Source organism: Arachis hypogaea, chromosome 10, assembly GCF_003086295.3.
Source record: "Arachis hypogaea cultivar Tifrunner chromosome 10, arahy.Tifrunner.gnm2.J5K5, whole genome shotgun sequence".
Taxonomy (NCBI): domain Eukaryota; kingdom Viridiplantae; phylum Streptophyta; class Magnoliopsida; order Fabales; family Fabaceae; genus Arachis; species Arachis hypogaea.
Genome location: NC_092045.1, coordinates 112,405,836 through 112,421,528, shown reverse-complemented (window position 1 = coordinate 112,421,528; position 15,693 = coordinate 112,405,836). Strand labels below are relative to the sequence as shown.

Below are 15,693 nucleotides of genomic sequence, written 5' to 3'. Positions count from 1 at the left end.
ACCTAACACATATATATACATACATATACCCAACAATTCAATATCCAACATAATCCAAACAAAAAATAACTAGGATTTAGGACTCTCACCGTACCCACAGACTAAACGAACTAAATCCGTCAAGTTCCACAAGCTAAATTGAACTCAGAATACCAAATTAAACAAAATCTCAACATGGATTCTCTTTAATTCAAAAATTGAAGAATAGAGAGACTGGGGTGAGATTGAAAATTACCTATAAAATTGATCCGATAAAATCGTAGAGCTCAATGCGGTGGATACGTGGTCGCAAACGTTGCGGCGATCGGAGTTCGGATAAAAAAGTTATGGTGGATTGATGTTGTGATGAGGGTTTGGAAGCTCTCCTCTCTCCTTGGCTGTTCAGCGTGCTTCTTTACTGAACGGGGAAGGAGATGAGCTTCTGCCCATTTAAGTGATGGGTCCAGTTGGGTTCACGGATTCGGTTTGGACTCGGTTCAATCTATTCGATCCATTCAATCTAATCTTGGGTCAAATTTTTTGAAATTAATGTCAAAATTTTTGTTTTAAAGGGCTCTATCCTATTTTAATATAAGATTTTTATTTTTAATTTTTTTTATTAAAATTTAATTTGTTGACTAATTATTTTCTAATTTTAGCAAAATTTACACATGGTGAACATATGTAGATTGATATTTTCCAACATTATGTAGATGTGGGTTACCACAAGTCCATCACCACATAATACCATTACATGAATGAAATTCTAACTATTTATATACATATATACTCACAAAAATAATAATATTAAAGTATATCTTAAATAAATTTGATAAGTTTCACATTTTTAAACGTAAGTATCTAAAAGTGTAGAAGTGTTAAAATTGTATCCATGGAAGAACATCTCCATTCTCCTTTATTTGGTTATGAATGAATAATTTCAACTTCACTAATAACTCGAAGGATAAAACAGAATATATAAAAGTGCACCAAATCAAAGTAAACGTGAATTACATAAGTCTGACATCTAATACAGTATTAAAAGATTCTCCAAGCAGCGTGAATCACATAAATTATATATATATATATATATATATATATATATATATATATATAGACCCTGGTACTCTTCCAAGTTCCAAAAATGTGATCAAGCTGAACGAACAGCTGGAGCAATTTGTTTGGCTTTTTAAGGATTTTTTATGATAACGTGGGGCACTAATCCTTAACAACATGAGATAATTCAATTATAATGATTAACTAATTCAATTAGTTATACTACATTGTCTTAAGGCTTTTCTCACTTGATAATAGATGAATTAAATATAGTTTAATGTAAATTATATAAATCTCTGTGTGTATGGAATTGAAGTATAAAAGTGGATTATTGTATTTTTTACTTTACTATATATATATTTGTGCTTTTTTTTTATAAGACCTGTTTTTAGTTTTGAGGTCACTAAGATGATGTGAATATAACTAGCAGGATCGAAGTGAGTTGTGTTAAATCAACTTTAAATTTGATTCAATAAAAATTTAAAAGTTAATTCGAGTTTATGAACTAGCTCAAATAATAACATAATTTATAATTTTATATCATTAAATTATAACTTATATATATATTAAAAATATTAAAAAATTAATTTTATATATTATCTATTTATCAATTATAAATTTATTATTTATTTTTTGTATCAAAATTATATATAAAAAATGACTATAAAATTTTAAATAATTAAAAATATTAATATATATAAAATTATATGTTACTATTATATATATATATATATATTAATATTAATACGCATATCCTATATATATTTAATTTATATTTTTAATATTATATATATATAATTGAGTCTACTCACAAATTAATAAGTTAAGCTTCTGGGCTCATTTAATTTATTATCTTAATTTTAAGCTGAAGTTCATTTCACCAGTTCATAAATTTAGTTTATCAAGCTATTAACAAGTCCAACTCAAATTAGTTCATGAGACGACTTGATCCACTTCCGGTTAGTAGCGAGGGTGATCCACCACTTCCATTATTGATTATATAAAGGTAGAACCTTAATAATCACACACATACATAGTTATGGAATTGGACAACGTTTTACTTGTTGTCTTCTTTGCTCTTTTAACCACTTCATCTTCTACTGCAAAAGTAGCTCCACCGGTTTCCCCCATTCTTGATGTTTCTTCACTCAACAGAAGCAGCTTCCCACCAGGTTTCATCTTTGGAGCTTCATCTGCATCCTACCAGGTTCTTATGGGATCAAAATTCATATTTAGTTAACTCAAATAATGCCAAGTCACATCATTTTTGTAATTTATTGAAATGTGTAGCTATGGTTCAATACTTAAGCTAGCTATCTTTATATTATGCCTTTTCCCAACAAGAAATTAAATTCCTCCAAAAACAATAGTCTAAAATGTTCTAAATTACAAGTAATGTTGTCCAATTAAGTTACTCAAAATAAACCAACTTGGATTGGTCGAGTGGTCAGTTCACTCGTCCGCTTAAGCAAGTGTTGGGAGTTCAAACCCCGCCTTGTGCATGCAACAATTCATTGGCCAGCGGCAGACCCTTAAATGGAGCTCAGATCCGCGACGGATTAGTTCTTAACCTATCGGGTTGGGGGATACCGTTTGGGTAAACCAAAAAAAAAAAAGTTACTCATAATAAATTAATAATAATAATAATAACGTTATATTTTACAGTATGAAGGTGCTGCTTTTGAAGGTGGTAAAGGCTTAAGTATTTGGGATACCTTCACCCATAAATATCCAGGTAATTTAACAACTCTGTTTCTCTCTCTATTCATTACTAGATTTTTTCTTTCCTATTCAGTGAAAAAGGACAAGGTTACATGTATAATATTCTGTAATTTTACATATTTAATTACTTTACTAAGTATATAATTAATTTTACTGTGGAAACAACATGCAGAAAAGATAGAAGATAGAAGCAATGGAGATGTTGCAAATGATCAATATCACCACTATAAGGAAGATGTTGGGATCATGAAGGATTTGAATCTAGATGCTTACAGATTATCCATTTCTTGGCCTAGGATACTCCCAAGTGAGTCGTCGCAGTTAACTTCATGTGAAGTTGATAGTTCAGAGTCGTTAGATGATAATTTAGTCAAACCTGTCAAATCATTTAACTTTAACTTTACATGAAGTTAACTGCACCTGAGTTTTTAGTTTTTACTAATTAATAAATACCTGACATTTATTTAGTTAGTTAGTTAATTAATTAGTAATTAATTACTCTTTTGCATTGATTAAGCATTTCACAGAAGGAAAGCTTAGTGGAGGCATAAACCAACAAGGAATTGATCATTACAACAGCCTCTTCAATGAGCTACTCTCTAAAGGTCATCATCAAAATAATTCCATCCAACTTCTTTTTAATTTTCCCTAACAATTTTCTTTCTCTTTTGCAGGCATAAAACCATTTGTTACTCTTTTCCATTGGGATCTTCCACAAGCTTTGGAGGATGAGTATGGTGGCTTCTTAAGTCCTCACATTGTGTGAGTACTGTAAAGTTTCAACATTCACAAAGAATCAAAGATACTATATACTATGCAGATTTATTTGACTCATAATATGACTAATCATCATTATTATTCTAGAAATGATTATCAAGATTATGTGGATGTTTGCTTCAAAGCATTTGGAGACAAAGTGAAACATTGGATAACTTTTAATCAACCATATACTTATAGCCAAGGTGGCTATGCAACTGGTGTGAAGGCACCAGGTAGATGTTCCAAATGGTTGAACCGAAACTGCACCGGTGGCGATTCAGGAACAGAACCTTATGTGGTTGCACACCATGAACTTCTTGCTCATGCAGCTGCTGTGCAACTCTACAAGACCAAATATCAGGTTCATTTTTAGCCTTACAAGTTTGAAACAATTATCAAATTTTCGCCATATTCGAAAGATATATTCTGTTTGACAAATGCAGGCATCTCAAAAAGGCTCCATAGGCATAACCTTGGTGTCTCATTGGTTTATGCCATTTTCAAATAGTCCACTTGATATAACTGCTGCTGAAAGATCACTTGACTTTATGTATGGATGGTAAGTACTAATCCTAATACTAATACTAATACTAATACCGCTGCTTTTAAATTATTGATTTTTTTCTTAGAATCTAAGTAAAAGAGTTATTTGTTATTTTATATAGGTTTATGGAACCTTTGACAAGAGGAGATTATCCAGAAAGCATGAAATCTATAGTTGGAAGTAGATTGCCTAAGTTCTCTAAAGAGCAATCTAAGCAACTCATACATTCATATGATTTCATTGGATTGAACTATTATACCACCAACTATGCTTCCAATGCACCTAAACTATTGTCTGCAAAACCAAATTATGCCACTGATTCTCATGTCAATTTTGCAAGTAAAGACACTTTTCTTTATCTTTCAATTAATCTCAATATATATATGTTAGACTTTACTAATGGGGTGTAAATTTTTTTTATAATAATGGCAGCTGAACGCAATGGTGTTCCTATAGGTCCAAGGGTATGTATATGTGTAGCAAAATCAAATTTAATTTGTAACTTATTATATGTTTTGTTTTCTGTAACATAAGATTGACATGATCATATTTATGTGCAGGCTGCTTCAACTTGGTTATATGTTTATCCAAAAGGAATTCGAGAACTATTGATTCACACCAAGAAAAAGTACAACAACCCCTTGATTTATATCACAGAAAACGGTAAAAATAAAGTTACATTATAACATTATTGCATTACATGTTTTAATTTGTTCTATGAATCATAGCAGAGTTGAAATTGTAGGTATTGATGAGTACAATGATCCAACATTGTCACTTGAGGAGGCACTTTTAGATACCTTCAGAGTTGATTTTTATTATCGTCATCTCTTTTATCTTCAACATGCTATTAAGTAAGTTATTATTGCTTCTCATTATATATATTTATTCAATCTTTTCTTTCTTTTTGAAGTATCTGTTAAACTTTAACATTTTGATTTGTAAGGGATGGTGCAAATGTGAAAGGATACTTTGCATGGTCATTGCTGGACAACTTTGAATGGAGTGCAGGTTACACTGTGAGATTTGGACTAAATTATGTGGATTACAAAAATGGTCAGAAGAGATATAATAAGCTTTCTGCAAAATGGTTCAAAAGCTTCCTCAAAAGATATTATTAGACTGTTTTTGTGTTCACCTTGAATAAATGATGTGATGCAATGTAAAACTTTAATGATATCATCATTGCTTTCATTTATGTTTATCTATTTTCTAGTTTATTTTCGTTCCCTATTGTCTATTAATAAAGTAAGACTTAAAGGAAAGCTTTTAGATTAATACAAATCCAACAAAACAAAACAATTCATATTTATACATATATTCAGAAAAAAATTGCAGATCCATAATTAAATAAAATAAGTAAGTCTCTGTTGAATAAAATTTAGAGAAAATGACAAATAGATTTTTTATTTTTTGACCCACAGACATTTAAGTTCTCGAAAATTTAAAAATATATTTAAGTCTCTGACATTCTCAAAACCTAGACAAATCGATACTTCTGTTCACTTGGATCTGTCAAACCCAACTAAAAAATCAAGCATGACTTCCGTTGTACTGGCCGATATACGGATGCACGTGGAAGAATTTTTAAAATGAGACAAATTAGACCAAAAAATTGATATGTCCAGATTTTGAGAAAGTCAATAACTTAAATATATTTTCAAATCTTTAAAAATTTAAATGTCCATAAACCAAAAGGTCAAGGATCTATTTCTCTTTTTAACGGTGAAAAGTCAACCAACACAATTAATGTGTGATGAATTATTATTGTTACCATCAATTAATCTATGAAAGATATATTAGATGAGAATACTATGGAGTTAGTAATACAAAACAATGGTTGTAATATATTGGTCAATAATGAATACTAGTTTTGTTTGTGGCCAGAAAATTATGTATCCTTAAAATAGCAGGTTCTCCTTCACATAGATTCTGGTCAACCGATCTAGCCATATGAACAAATACAAGAGTCTCTAAAAGAAAATGGTGTGATGCCACGTGTACCCTCGAAAGTGGGGTAAGTGAAGTTCAGTTAGCCAATGAAAACCCTCTATAAATACCAAATGCAGAATATTATTACCTTCATCTCAACTCATACAATTCTTGCTTTCCAATTTCACTTGATTGTTAATTAATTTATATATTGTTGAAGGAATTATGGACTCCAACAGGGCAGCTTTCAATGCTGGACAGGCCAAGGGCCAAGCTCAGGTTATTTTATTTTTCTCTTTTAATTAATCTTATAAAAAAAATTAACTTGGGTTGGTCGAGTTATTAGCTTATTTGTCTGTTTAAACAAATGTCGGGAGTTCAAATTCCACTTTGTCCATACAGTAATTTATTGACTAACGACAGACGCTTAAATAGAACTCAGATCTGCAACCTATCCGACGGGAGGATACTATAGTCAACAAATTTTTTTTATAAAAGCTAAAAATCACTTGTCACACACACATATTATTGTTGTGTATGGATAAATATTTATATATTTTACATTTTTTAATAAAGTAATTAACTAGTAAATAATCAAAATTTTCACAGAATAATAATGAAATATTTTTATAATAGTATAATCAATTTTTTATAAATACAAATCTTTCTACCACTGTATTTTTATACTTTTATTTGTATTTTAATTATAAATATAAATTTAATTTATTATATTATTTATAGAATTGATTGTATTATTTATCAAATTGATTTTATATATATACATATTCTTGAAAAATTACTAAACTTTGTGTTGGACCACTAGTACTAATTCTATCAAAATTATTGTTTTTCACTCTTAGATCTTTTGTATTACATACAGGAAAAGTGTGAGAACATGATAGACAGGGCTTCCGATTCTGCTCAGTCTGCTAAGGAATCCATGCAAGAGGTTCTACTCATTTTAAATTTGACAATATATATGAGTTGAAATATATATACATGGATGAAAGATTGTCACTATTTTTTAACAATTTAATTTTGACTATAAAACCGTTTTATACATATATCAAATCACATCATATCATATTAACAAAAATAATTACTTTTTATATTAACAGCGTGAATGGTTATTTAAAAGAATGGTAAAATTAATTTTTTTTTAATTAGTGATTATCATCATTGATTTAATATTTGTTTGGTTTGAGAAACGATTTTTTAATTTTTATATTTTTTCTTTTTAAAATTTTATTTGAAAATAGTTAAAACAATAAAAACATTTTTCTGTTTTTTTTTTTTCTTGTTGGGAGTAAATATGCTCTTTTATTTTTTGAAGGCTGGCCAGCAGATGAAGGCAAAGGCCCAAGGAGCTGCTGAAGCTGTGAAGGATGCAACTGGGATGAACAAATAAATTCAGATGCTATTTATTATTGGTTCATGACCAAAAAAAAAAATTTATTGGTTTATGATTTTATTTTTTCTTTTTTTTTTTAGTTGTTTTAGGAATTTTATGTTTAACACTCTTTTGATCTTTGTCACACAACAAGAGAACTCTCTCTACTCATGTAGTTCTCACTCTTCATTATTAATGAATTATCTTGAATTTTAGTGAAACCTAAGTGATGTCGCACAACATAATATACTTTTTTGCACTGTCAGTATAAAAATAATTTTAAAATTGACATATAATCAGATATTATCACAATAAAATTCTGCATCCAACATTTTTGGTGTAAAAGAGTTACATGCATGCATAGAAATTAAACTGATATAAAAACATACTTTATCCTATACTTTTAAATATTGATAACTAAATAATAATATTAAATTCAGAATTAAAAAACTTCTCCAGATTAGGCAAAAAGGTCCAATGTGATGTTAATTAGTAGGATAAGCGCATATCAAATTGTCCATTATTGCCATTAACAAGATCGAAGGTTCCAAAGGGTATGAGCCCTGCAATGAACGAAATTTATAAGTAGGTAAAACAAATGGAGGAAAAATATATGCCGGTGTAAATTAGAAATTTGGAAAAAGAATATTCGATCTCAAAGCTATGAGGAGTGAAGGCATATATATTTGGTAATTATTCATCTGAAAAAATCTGAATGTGAAAAAGTTATAATGCGAGCATATGTTAAGTAGTTTCTTCAAGCATATCAAACCATTTAATAATCGTTAACTATTATTTTTATGACTTCATAACATGAGTGATCATTATATATAGTTAGGAATGAAAAAGTTGGAGTATAGGAGATAATTTCTAGTTAACAACTATGGTTAGTTTTTTCTAATATAGTAAATTATTTTAAATTTTAATTTGAATAAATAATAGTAAATTATTTTAATTTTTAAATTTTTGCCTATGACTTTGGGTGATGTAAAGCTAAAGCTTTAGCTGAGTAATTAACATGAATCACACTCATAGTTCATCAATCTAATTAATATAATAATTAATCAATTTGAGTTGGTCGAGTGGTCAACTCACTCGTCCGTTTAAGCAAGTGTCAGAGGATACCCTAGGAAACAAAACAAATAATATAATAACTTAAAATTTCATTAAAGATCACTTAAAATCAAATAAATAATGTGAGTATACTCTTATGTTATATAAATATTTCTTAAAATGGTACAAATGGTAAATGTTTCTCATGCGATATTTATTAGGTTTAAAGGATAAAATTTTTAGATTTTATTTGTAAAAAAATAAAATATTAATAAATAAGTATAAAGTTGACATGATAAGATTTTTTTTTTTTTGTCGGTGAATTGGACAACCCCAAATTTTAGGTACACAATACACACTCATACACTTCTCATATACTTACCAATTTTTCTTCTTGGTTGCAGCTGATAGGACTCGAATTTGAGACATTTAAAATGGAGAGGGGGCAAAATACCCTGTAAACTATGGCTCATTGGCGTTTTTTTGTTTGTTAATAGCACGAAGAGAGTTTTGCAAGTAAGAACTTCTCGGTTCTTAGGTTATAGGATTTTCACGGGCCCATCTAAATAAAAACTTTTATATTATCAATATATCTTGATTAAACTTTATATATAAATTAAAACAAGAAATCAGCATATCAGTAATCATAATCTCATCAAATTTTATATATTGCCATTAATGGTTAAAATATCCATCCATCAAATATTAATCTGTAATCAATAGAGTTAAAAGTATGACGTTTACCAAAAAAATGAGTTATCAATATCCATAAAGATTACCTTTGTTTTTAAGGACTGGAACCGAAAGTAGGAGATTAGAATTAAATATTATGTTTGGTAACTAAAGACGAACTAAAATTTTAATTTGGAGACACAAAATTTCAGTTTTGAAACACAAAATTTCAACTTCTTCAGTACTTTAAAAAAGTAGAAAAAGACTAAAATTTTTACAAACGTAAACTAAAACTTTAATAACATTTTTTTTTCAAAATACTTTTATTTAACTTTTCAAATTTTAAATATATCCTTTAATTTCTATATTTATCTTAAACCAAACATAACGCTGAGACATAACTTAGTCTAGTATATTTTACACCAAACACAATTCAGAAATTTAATTTAGTCTCTATTTTTCAGTCTTTGTCTCTCTTCCAAACGCAGCCTTAGTAACGAGATAACTCAGAAATATATTTGTATGACTCCCGCACGTAATAAATTCTCTACAAACATAAACCACCATATATTTTCATTTTAATGTTAGTACTTAGTAGTTATACAAAAACCACATAAATTGAGTGGTTGTAAATGTTTCAATTAATTAAACATAAACATACTCTAGGAACATCCAAGTATCCCTTGTAATGACATCATAATAAATAAATAAATAAATAAATAAAATCCTTGCAAGATTCAAGACAAGAAAAATGTTGCCTTTCATGATATATCCTCTCTCTTTTATACAAGAGATTGCAGCTGAAGAAATGCATACTCTAGAAGTCTGAATGATACACACAAACTAGACTTGAATGTGTTATTGGGGTGCGGCAAAGAGGACATTCTGGCTTTTCATTGCACCATTCTGTGATACAGTTCCTACATGAACGAGATCACATCAAAACACAAGAGGAAGTTCAGTGAAAGGAAATGGGGGGAATGTGAAGAGAAAAAATAATGCAAGATGACACAATACCAGCAAAATACATGGCCACAGGATGTAGCTGTTGGATGTTGACGATTACTTAGGCAAAGAGTGCATTTGCTAGTTCCATACTGTAAAACAGATGAGGATTCATCAAAATACAATTGATGCCGATTTAGAAGGTAAATGTAACATGGATATAGAGGGAAATCATGATGAATTTCACTCTAATCATGTTACGTATATGCCAAAAATTAGCCACTAAACCAGCCACTTATATAAAATACATATTAGAATACAAAATACACACTAAAAGTGTATGAAACAACAGATGCATTTATATACAAATACATAATGGCTGATTTGGTAACTGAATTTTTATGTACATATAGAATTTTTTATTTCCAAATCTCAGAAGGTCAGTGTCTTATTAAGTTCACTCTAGTAGATCATATCTTTCTTAATAGAAAATAGGCTTTCTGTGAGTTCCCTATTAACAATATTAAACCAAAATAGGATCCACAGTGACAACAAACCATCATTGACTGCATTATAACCACGCGAATCATATTGTACATGTTCTAGTTCTTTAAGGAACAAAACCAGTAAAAGCATATCCATGTAGTCTTGGCATAGAGCTCAGATATAGGTGGTTTCCCGGTATTTCCTTTTGCTATTAAATTTGGCTCGAAGTTATTTTCGATGGCAGGATGTAAAATCGGCACTCTGTTGATTGTTCCATGGAAGTGATTAAACTTGCTAATGGTGACCTGTATCAATGCCATCTATATAGAGGTTTGTTACTAACCATATTCAGAGTTTGCTATGGCAACGACTGGGAGTATTATGCAAAGCATGTCTTTAAGAGAGTTCTGTGCTGACTAATTATGAAACCTGGCATGGACCTACATGTTCACTACATGGTGCGGAGCGATATTTCTAGCAGCTCGGAATATCAAAATCCTAGTTGATGCTGCAAGGGTTGCACTAGATAGCTCCCCATTTTATTCTCTTCGTTTACCTTAATTGTACCAAGAAAGGTCACATTTTATTACCTTACACCCTATTTTCCCTTTGTATATTTTAGAAGTGTATATTACAAGGAATATATATAGGATAACTTGATGTGAGAATTGTACCTCAGAAGATGAAGAATCAAAGACCCAACCTCCTTCGTCAGTATCTAGAGATGCCAGATTACCTTCTTCATTCAGAACAGGCAAACCATGTCCTATTATACGATAAAGGGGGTCAAGTTATGATAAGAACAAATAACAAAAGTTCTTTTAATTTTTGGACAGAAATAGCAATAAATTGAAATAGCAAAAAATTGTTGTAACGCATAAGAGCATCAGTAGAAATAGAAAATTAAGAGGAGAAGAAAAAAAAAAAGAGAGAATGAAAAATCAAAGGAAAAAATTAATCAAGAAAAAACTATGACCTGCTGATCTCTGTTGGGTTGCAAAGGATGCCTGATGAACTGAGCCAGCAATTGAAGATAAATTTCTTCGACGTAGCCGTTCCGCAGCTATTACACAAAGTTGAATCAGCAGAAATACTCCTAGTATTTGGTATCTGCACCAAAGTGCAATCAAAGAAAAGACAGGTGCTCAAAATAAATCCTCTATGGAAGAAACATACTTTGCTTACTACAATGATTGATAGGAAATAATAGATAAACTTGGGCAACATCTATTTTTTGCAAGAAAGCATATCAGGAAGAACAATAATAATTATAATGTGCATAAACAGCTTTTACAAAGCAATTTCAGGAGGTCACCTAACCAAAGAATTACTGATTGAATGATATGGAGGGAATGAAAAAATATAATGTTCTGTTCCACCGTCTAAAGATCAACATGGAACTTTCATCCTATTGCATAGAAATTCAATGGAAATAAAAGGAACATTAGATTTTACATTATATGCCCTCAGTCCATTGTATTTGTATCCAATCTCATTGCTGCTAAAAATTATTTGGGTGAGGAGGTAGGGTGTGTGTGTGTGTGTTGGGGGGGGGGGGGGGGGGAGTATGGATGGAATGGACTTCATCCTATACAATTCCATTGCATCACTTTCCATCAATCCCAAAAAAAGAAAAAAAAAGGTCTAAATAAAAAGCTAAAACGATAAGAAAGGATAATATGGAGAATTTTGAGAGCAAATCCCCCATTGTCGACACATTTTTTCAAAATTTGGAATTTCAAAAGACCAATACCTGGGTCTTTGATTTGATGGTTTTCCAATGAAAACATAACGAATGCCTGCAGCACGCTTGGATATATGATAATAAAGGCCTGCAAAAAATAGGGGAAAATGGAATAAATGTAGAGAAGTTCCTTTTAGAAACTTTATCACCTCAATTAGCCTATTGAGCAAAGGATCACCTTCAAAGTAGAACAGCATTAGATTAGCACGAAGAACCAGCTGTATCAATTCACGTACAAAAGGGAGCATCTGGTGGCAGGGTATAAAAACTTGACTCATTAAAAGCAAAATATTCTTTTAGACAAAGCCAGTTCAAACTTTGTGAGATTATGCAAACATACAGCTCCAACAAAAGAAGAGAATAATGAGGGTTTCATACAAGGATCAGCCAAATATAATTTAAAATTGTGAGTTCTGACTTCTCATGCAATTTTGAAGGGAGAACAAATAGTAGAACAGTATATAACTGTAACAGTTTTACAAAAATTATTGTCTGAGGATAAATATACCGCAGGCCATTGCTGAACCACATGCAACCAAAAACCACTCAGTTTTTGCTTCAATCTTGAAAGAGTTGTACTATGTTGTCCTGATGTTGAAGGACTAGCCACAGAATCCTGTGAATTACTGCTCCTGATAGCACTATCACCATAACTCTCCGCAAACTCTGAATCAGCGAGGGCAATGCCACCGGAAGCAATTCGTGAACTGTCAAATAAACAGTCAAGTCATCACAAAACTTGAGACACAGATGGCTCTTTCACGGTTGATAATCAAAGAACTCGATGGGTTAATCCAAAATTAGGAGAAATGGACAATAACCAACCTAATACGATCTGCAATATAAGGAATCGCTGTCTGGTATACAATGAAAAGAGTACGCCTTGCAGGGGTAGGAGGCAGCCCATAAGGACCAGCAACCTGAAAAAACAAACAACTCTCCAAATTCAGAACAGCAAGGAAGTTCACCAAAACAGCTATAAAATTCAGCCCCAAAACAAACAAACAACTAGGAGAAAAAAAATACTTCCAATCCAATAGAACAAAAAAAAAAGCGCATCACAAAGACATTTCCAATTCCGAACTAGGTGTCTGCCTATTCCTAAAGTCATGGTCCTCCAACACATGATGATATTCTAAATTCTATTCCAATCTGAACCAAATATAGATGTTGTAATAACAAAATAGAATACAAAAAGCGTTTGACTTCAATACACTGTTAAAGTGATATACACTAAAAATAAATCATATTTCCATTCTATACGACTTAATTGATGTAATTCTTAAAAGGCTAAATTATTTTCCGATGATATGACTATCGCTTATTATTATGATATAAAAAAGTATTAGAGTGACATTGCATCAAAATAGAATTTTTAAAATAAAACTATTGTGATCTGTGTGTAAGAGAGCCACACTCTTAATGGAAAAGACACATTTAAAAAAAAAATAAAAGTGAGCATAAAGAATGAAGATGAAATATAGTGAAACCTGAGTGATGTCGCAGTACTCCTCCCCAAGTGTCTGCTGCCCTGATCCTGTTGTGAGAACATAGTACAACATTTGTCCCAAGAGTTTTGTCTGCAAAACAATCACACTCTGATAAGAACAACTCAATCGAGTCCAGCTTCTCTGCAGTTTCAATGTAAGAGAACTTTTAAAACAGACATCCAATCAAGTGTCGCCACAATAAATTTCTGCATCCAATATCTTCAGTGTAAGAACTTTTAAAACAGACATCCAATCAAGTGTCCCCACAATAAACTTCTGCATCCAATCTCTTCAGTGTAAAATAGTTACATGCATGCATAGGAATTAAACTCCTCCTTAATAATCCACATAGAAATGGCCAATAATTCAGTAGCCTCCACAAAAGCATCACACTGCATTAAAGCTATGGCATTGAACTCAACAAATTGAAGTGTATTTCTTTGTCACACTTTGAACGTGAGAGTACTTCTTACATTATGCAGTTTTAATAAGCAAATTCTCTCAAAAACAAAAATCACAAAACCATTACAGAAGTATAGCAATGAACAAACCTCGTTTTGATAAGCAACAGCAACCCTTGTACCTATAATATGATATATTAAGTAAAACTTCATTACAATTGCAAGTTATATATATAAAAGTTAAAGAATACAAGAAGAAAGAATAATTGGATATATATATATATATATATATATATATATAGAGAGAGAGAGAGAGAGAGAGAGAGAGAGAGGACCAAAGAGGTGCCGGAAGGCGTCGCGGCAGGCTTCATAGACGAAAGAGGCATACTGCTCGTCCTTCTCAGCAGCACGCATCATCTCCGGCTGAGCAGCCAGTGGGAACCGCCGTGGCTCGGTGGTTGTGGGGACGGTGCTGCTAGGACCAGCTTCATCACCGCCATTTCTTCCAATGTGACCCCAACCCATGATTAATTGTTCCTTCCCTTCTTTCTTACAGCAAAGCCTAAAAATTCCAGAAACCAAATCTGTTTCTTTTCTATATCAAATTGCAAATTACAAAGTTGTGTGTGTATGTGTGAGCTAGAGGTGTTCATGGCCAGGCGAACCAGGGCCCTATATTTTACTCAACCCCGAAACCTTGACATTTCATGATATACCTAAAAAAATTAGGATGATTATAATTTATCAAGATATTGGTATCCAGTGTAGAACTTAAACTGTCCTTGTAGTCTGAATCCTACACCAAAACCATAAAATAAAGAATCAAAAGAATTCAAAGTTCACATATTCACATTTTATAGTCACATACTAAGGCCAAAACCATAAAAACTATATAGACATTACTATGCAGTACAGTACAGATACTTGGAACAACCAAAGCATAATAGCAGAGGAATCACCATACTAATTCTGCAGCTGCTAGCATATATATATATACACCATTATTATACTCGAGGAGTGAAAAATGATAGGAAATCAAATTTTCTTTGTTGTTTGGGCCAAAATTCATCTTTCCTGTAAATTTATCTTGATTCCCTAGCTAAACCATTTAGGAAATTATGACAATTAAAATCAACAAATTAAAAAAATCATGTTTTATATAATCCGACGGCCTACCTGCAGGAAGATGGCGACGGTGACAGCGGAAGAGAGGTGCTGGCGGCAGGGAGACGTGAAGCAGAGTGAGAGAGAAAGAGAGAGAGGACTGGAGAGGTGGTTGCAGAGGAAGGAACTGAGGCAGAAGCAGTACGCAAACGAGTGTGTCTTCGGTTCGGGACTTTGGAAGTGTGCCATTCATATGTTAAAAAAAGATTTTGAATCGGGATTTTGTTGCTAATCATTTCTACTCATATTTATATTTATAGGAATTTATACACAAAAAATATATAATTTATATTTATAAACCAAAATTTATACATATAAATTAATACAATTTACATTTATATTTTTCAAATTTTACA

General features: G+C 31.3%; 3 protein-coding genes across 6 annotated transcripts; 2 read left to right on the top strand and 1 right to left on the bottom strand.

Moving 5' to 3' along the window:
• The first annotated feature begins 1,855 nt into the window (after positions 1 to 1,855).
• LOC112716657 (beta-glucosidase 12) lies at positions 1,856 to 5,280 on the top strand. Its single transcript, XM_025768617.3, has 12 exons — positions 1,856 to 2,242; positions 2,701 to 2,770; positions 2,930 to 3,064; positions 3,285 to 3,362; positions 3,432 to 3,519; positions 3,622 to 3,877; positions 3,960 to 4,075; positions 4,182 to 4,399; positions 4,493 to 4,524; positions 4,621 to 4,723; positions 4,806 to 4,914; positions 5,007 to 5,280. The coding sequence occupies exons 1-12, from the start codon at positions 2,075 to 2,077 to the stop codon at positions 5,179 to 5,181; spliced, it is 1,548 nt and encodes a 515-aa protein (XP_025624402.1). The 5' UTR covers positions 1,856 to 2,074; the 3' UTR covers positions 5,182 to 5,280.
• An 864-nt stretch (positions 5,281 to 6,144) lies between these two features.
• On the top strand, positions 6,145 to 7,603 carry LOC112716656 (uncharacterized). The gene is made up of 3 exons (XM_025768616.2): positions 6,145 to 6,271; positions 6,873 to 6,941; positions 7,326 to 7,603. Exons 1-3 carry the CDS (start codon positions 6,218 to 6,220, stop codon positions 7,398 to 7,400), a joined length of 198 nt encoding a protein of 65 aa, XP_025624401.1. The 5' UTR covers positions 6,145 to 6,217; the 3' UTR covers positions 7,401 to 7,603.
• A 2,047-nt stretch (positions 7,604 to 9,650) lies between these two features.
• LOC112716655 (peroxisome biogenesis factor 10) lies at positions 9,651 to 15,564 on the bottom strand. Of its 4 annotated transcripts, none has more exons than XM_025768613.3 (13): positions 15,350 to 15,564; positions 14,890 to 14,969; positions 14,509 to 14,735; positions 14,324 to 14,355; positions 13,773 to 13,862; positions 13,108 to 13,202; positions 12,791 to 12,989; positions 12,461 to 12,530; positions 12,292 to 12,370; positions 11,515 to 11,648; positions 11,213 to 11,304; positions 10,125 to 10,204; positions 9,651 to 10,027 (listed from the first exon to the last, which is right to left on the bottom strand). In XM_025768613.3, the coding sequence occupies exons 1-13, from the start codon at positions 15,524 to 15,526 to the stop codon at positions 9,925 to 9,927; spliced, it is 1,458 nt and encodes a 485-aa protein (XP_025624398.1). In that variant the 5' UTR covers positions 15,527 to 15,564; the 3' UTR covers positions 9,651 to 9,924. The 4 variants fall into 4 exon arrangements, with proteins under 4 accessions (XP_025624398.1, XP_029145641.1, XP_025624399.1 ...); XM_029289808.2 differs by having other exon boundaries at positions 14,890 to 14,962; XM_025768614.3 differs by lacking the exon at positions 14,890 to 14,969 and having other exon boundaries at positions 14,509 to 14,757.
• Between the last annotated feature and the right edge of the window lie 129 nt (positions 15,565 to 15,693).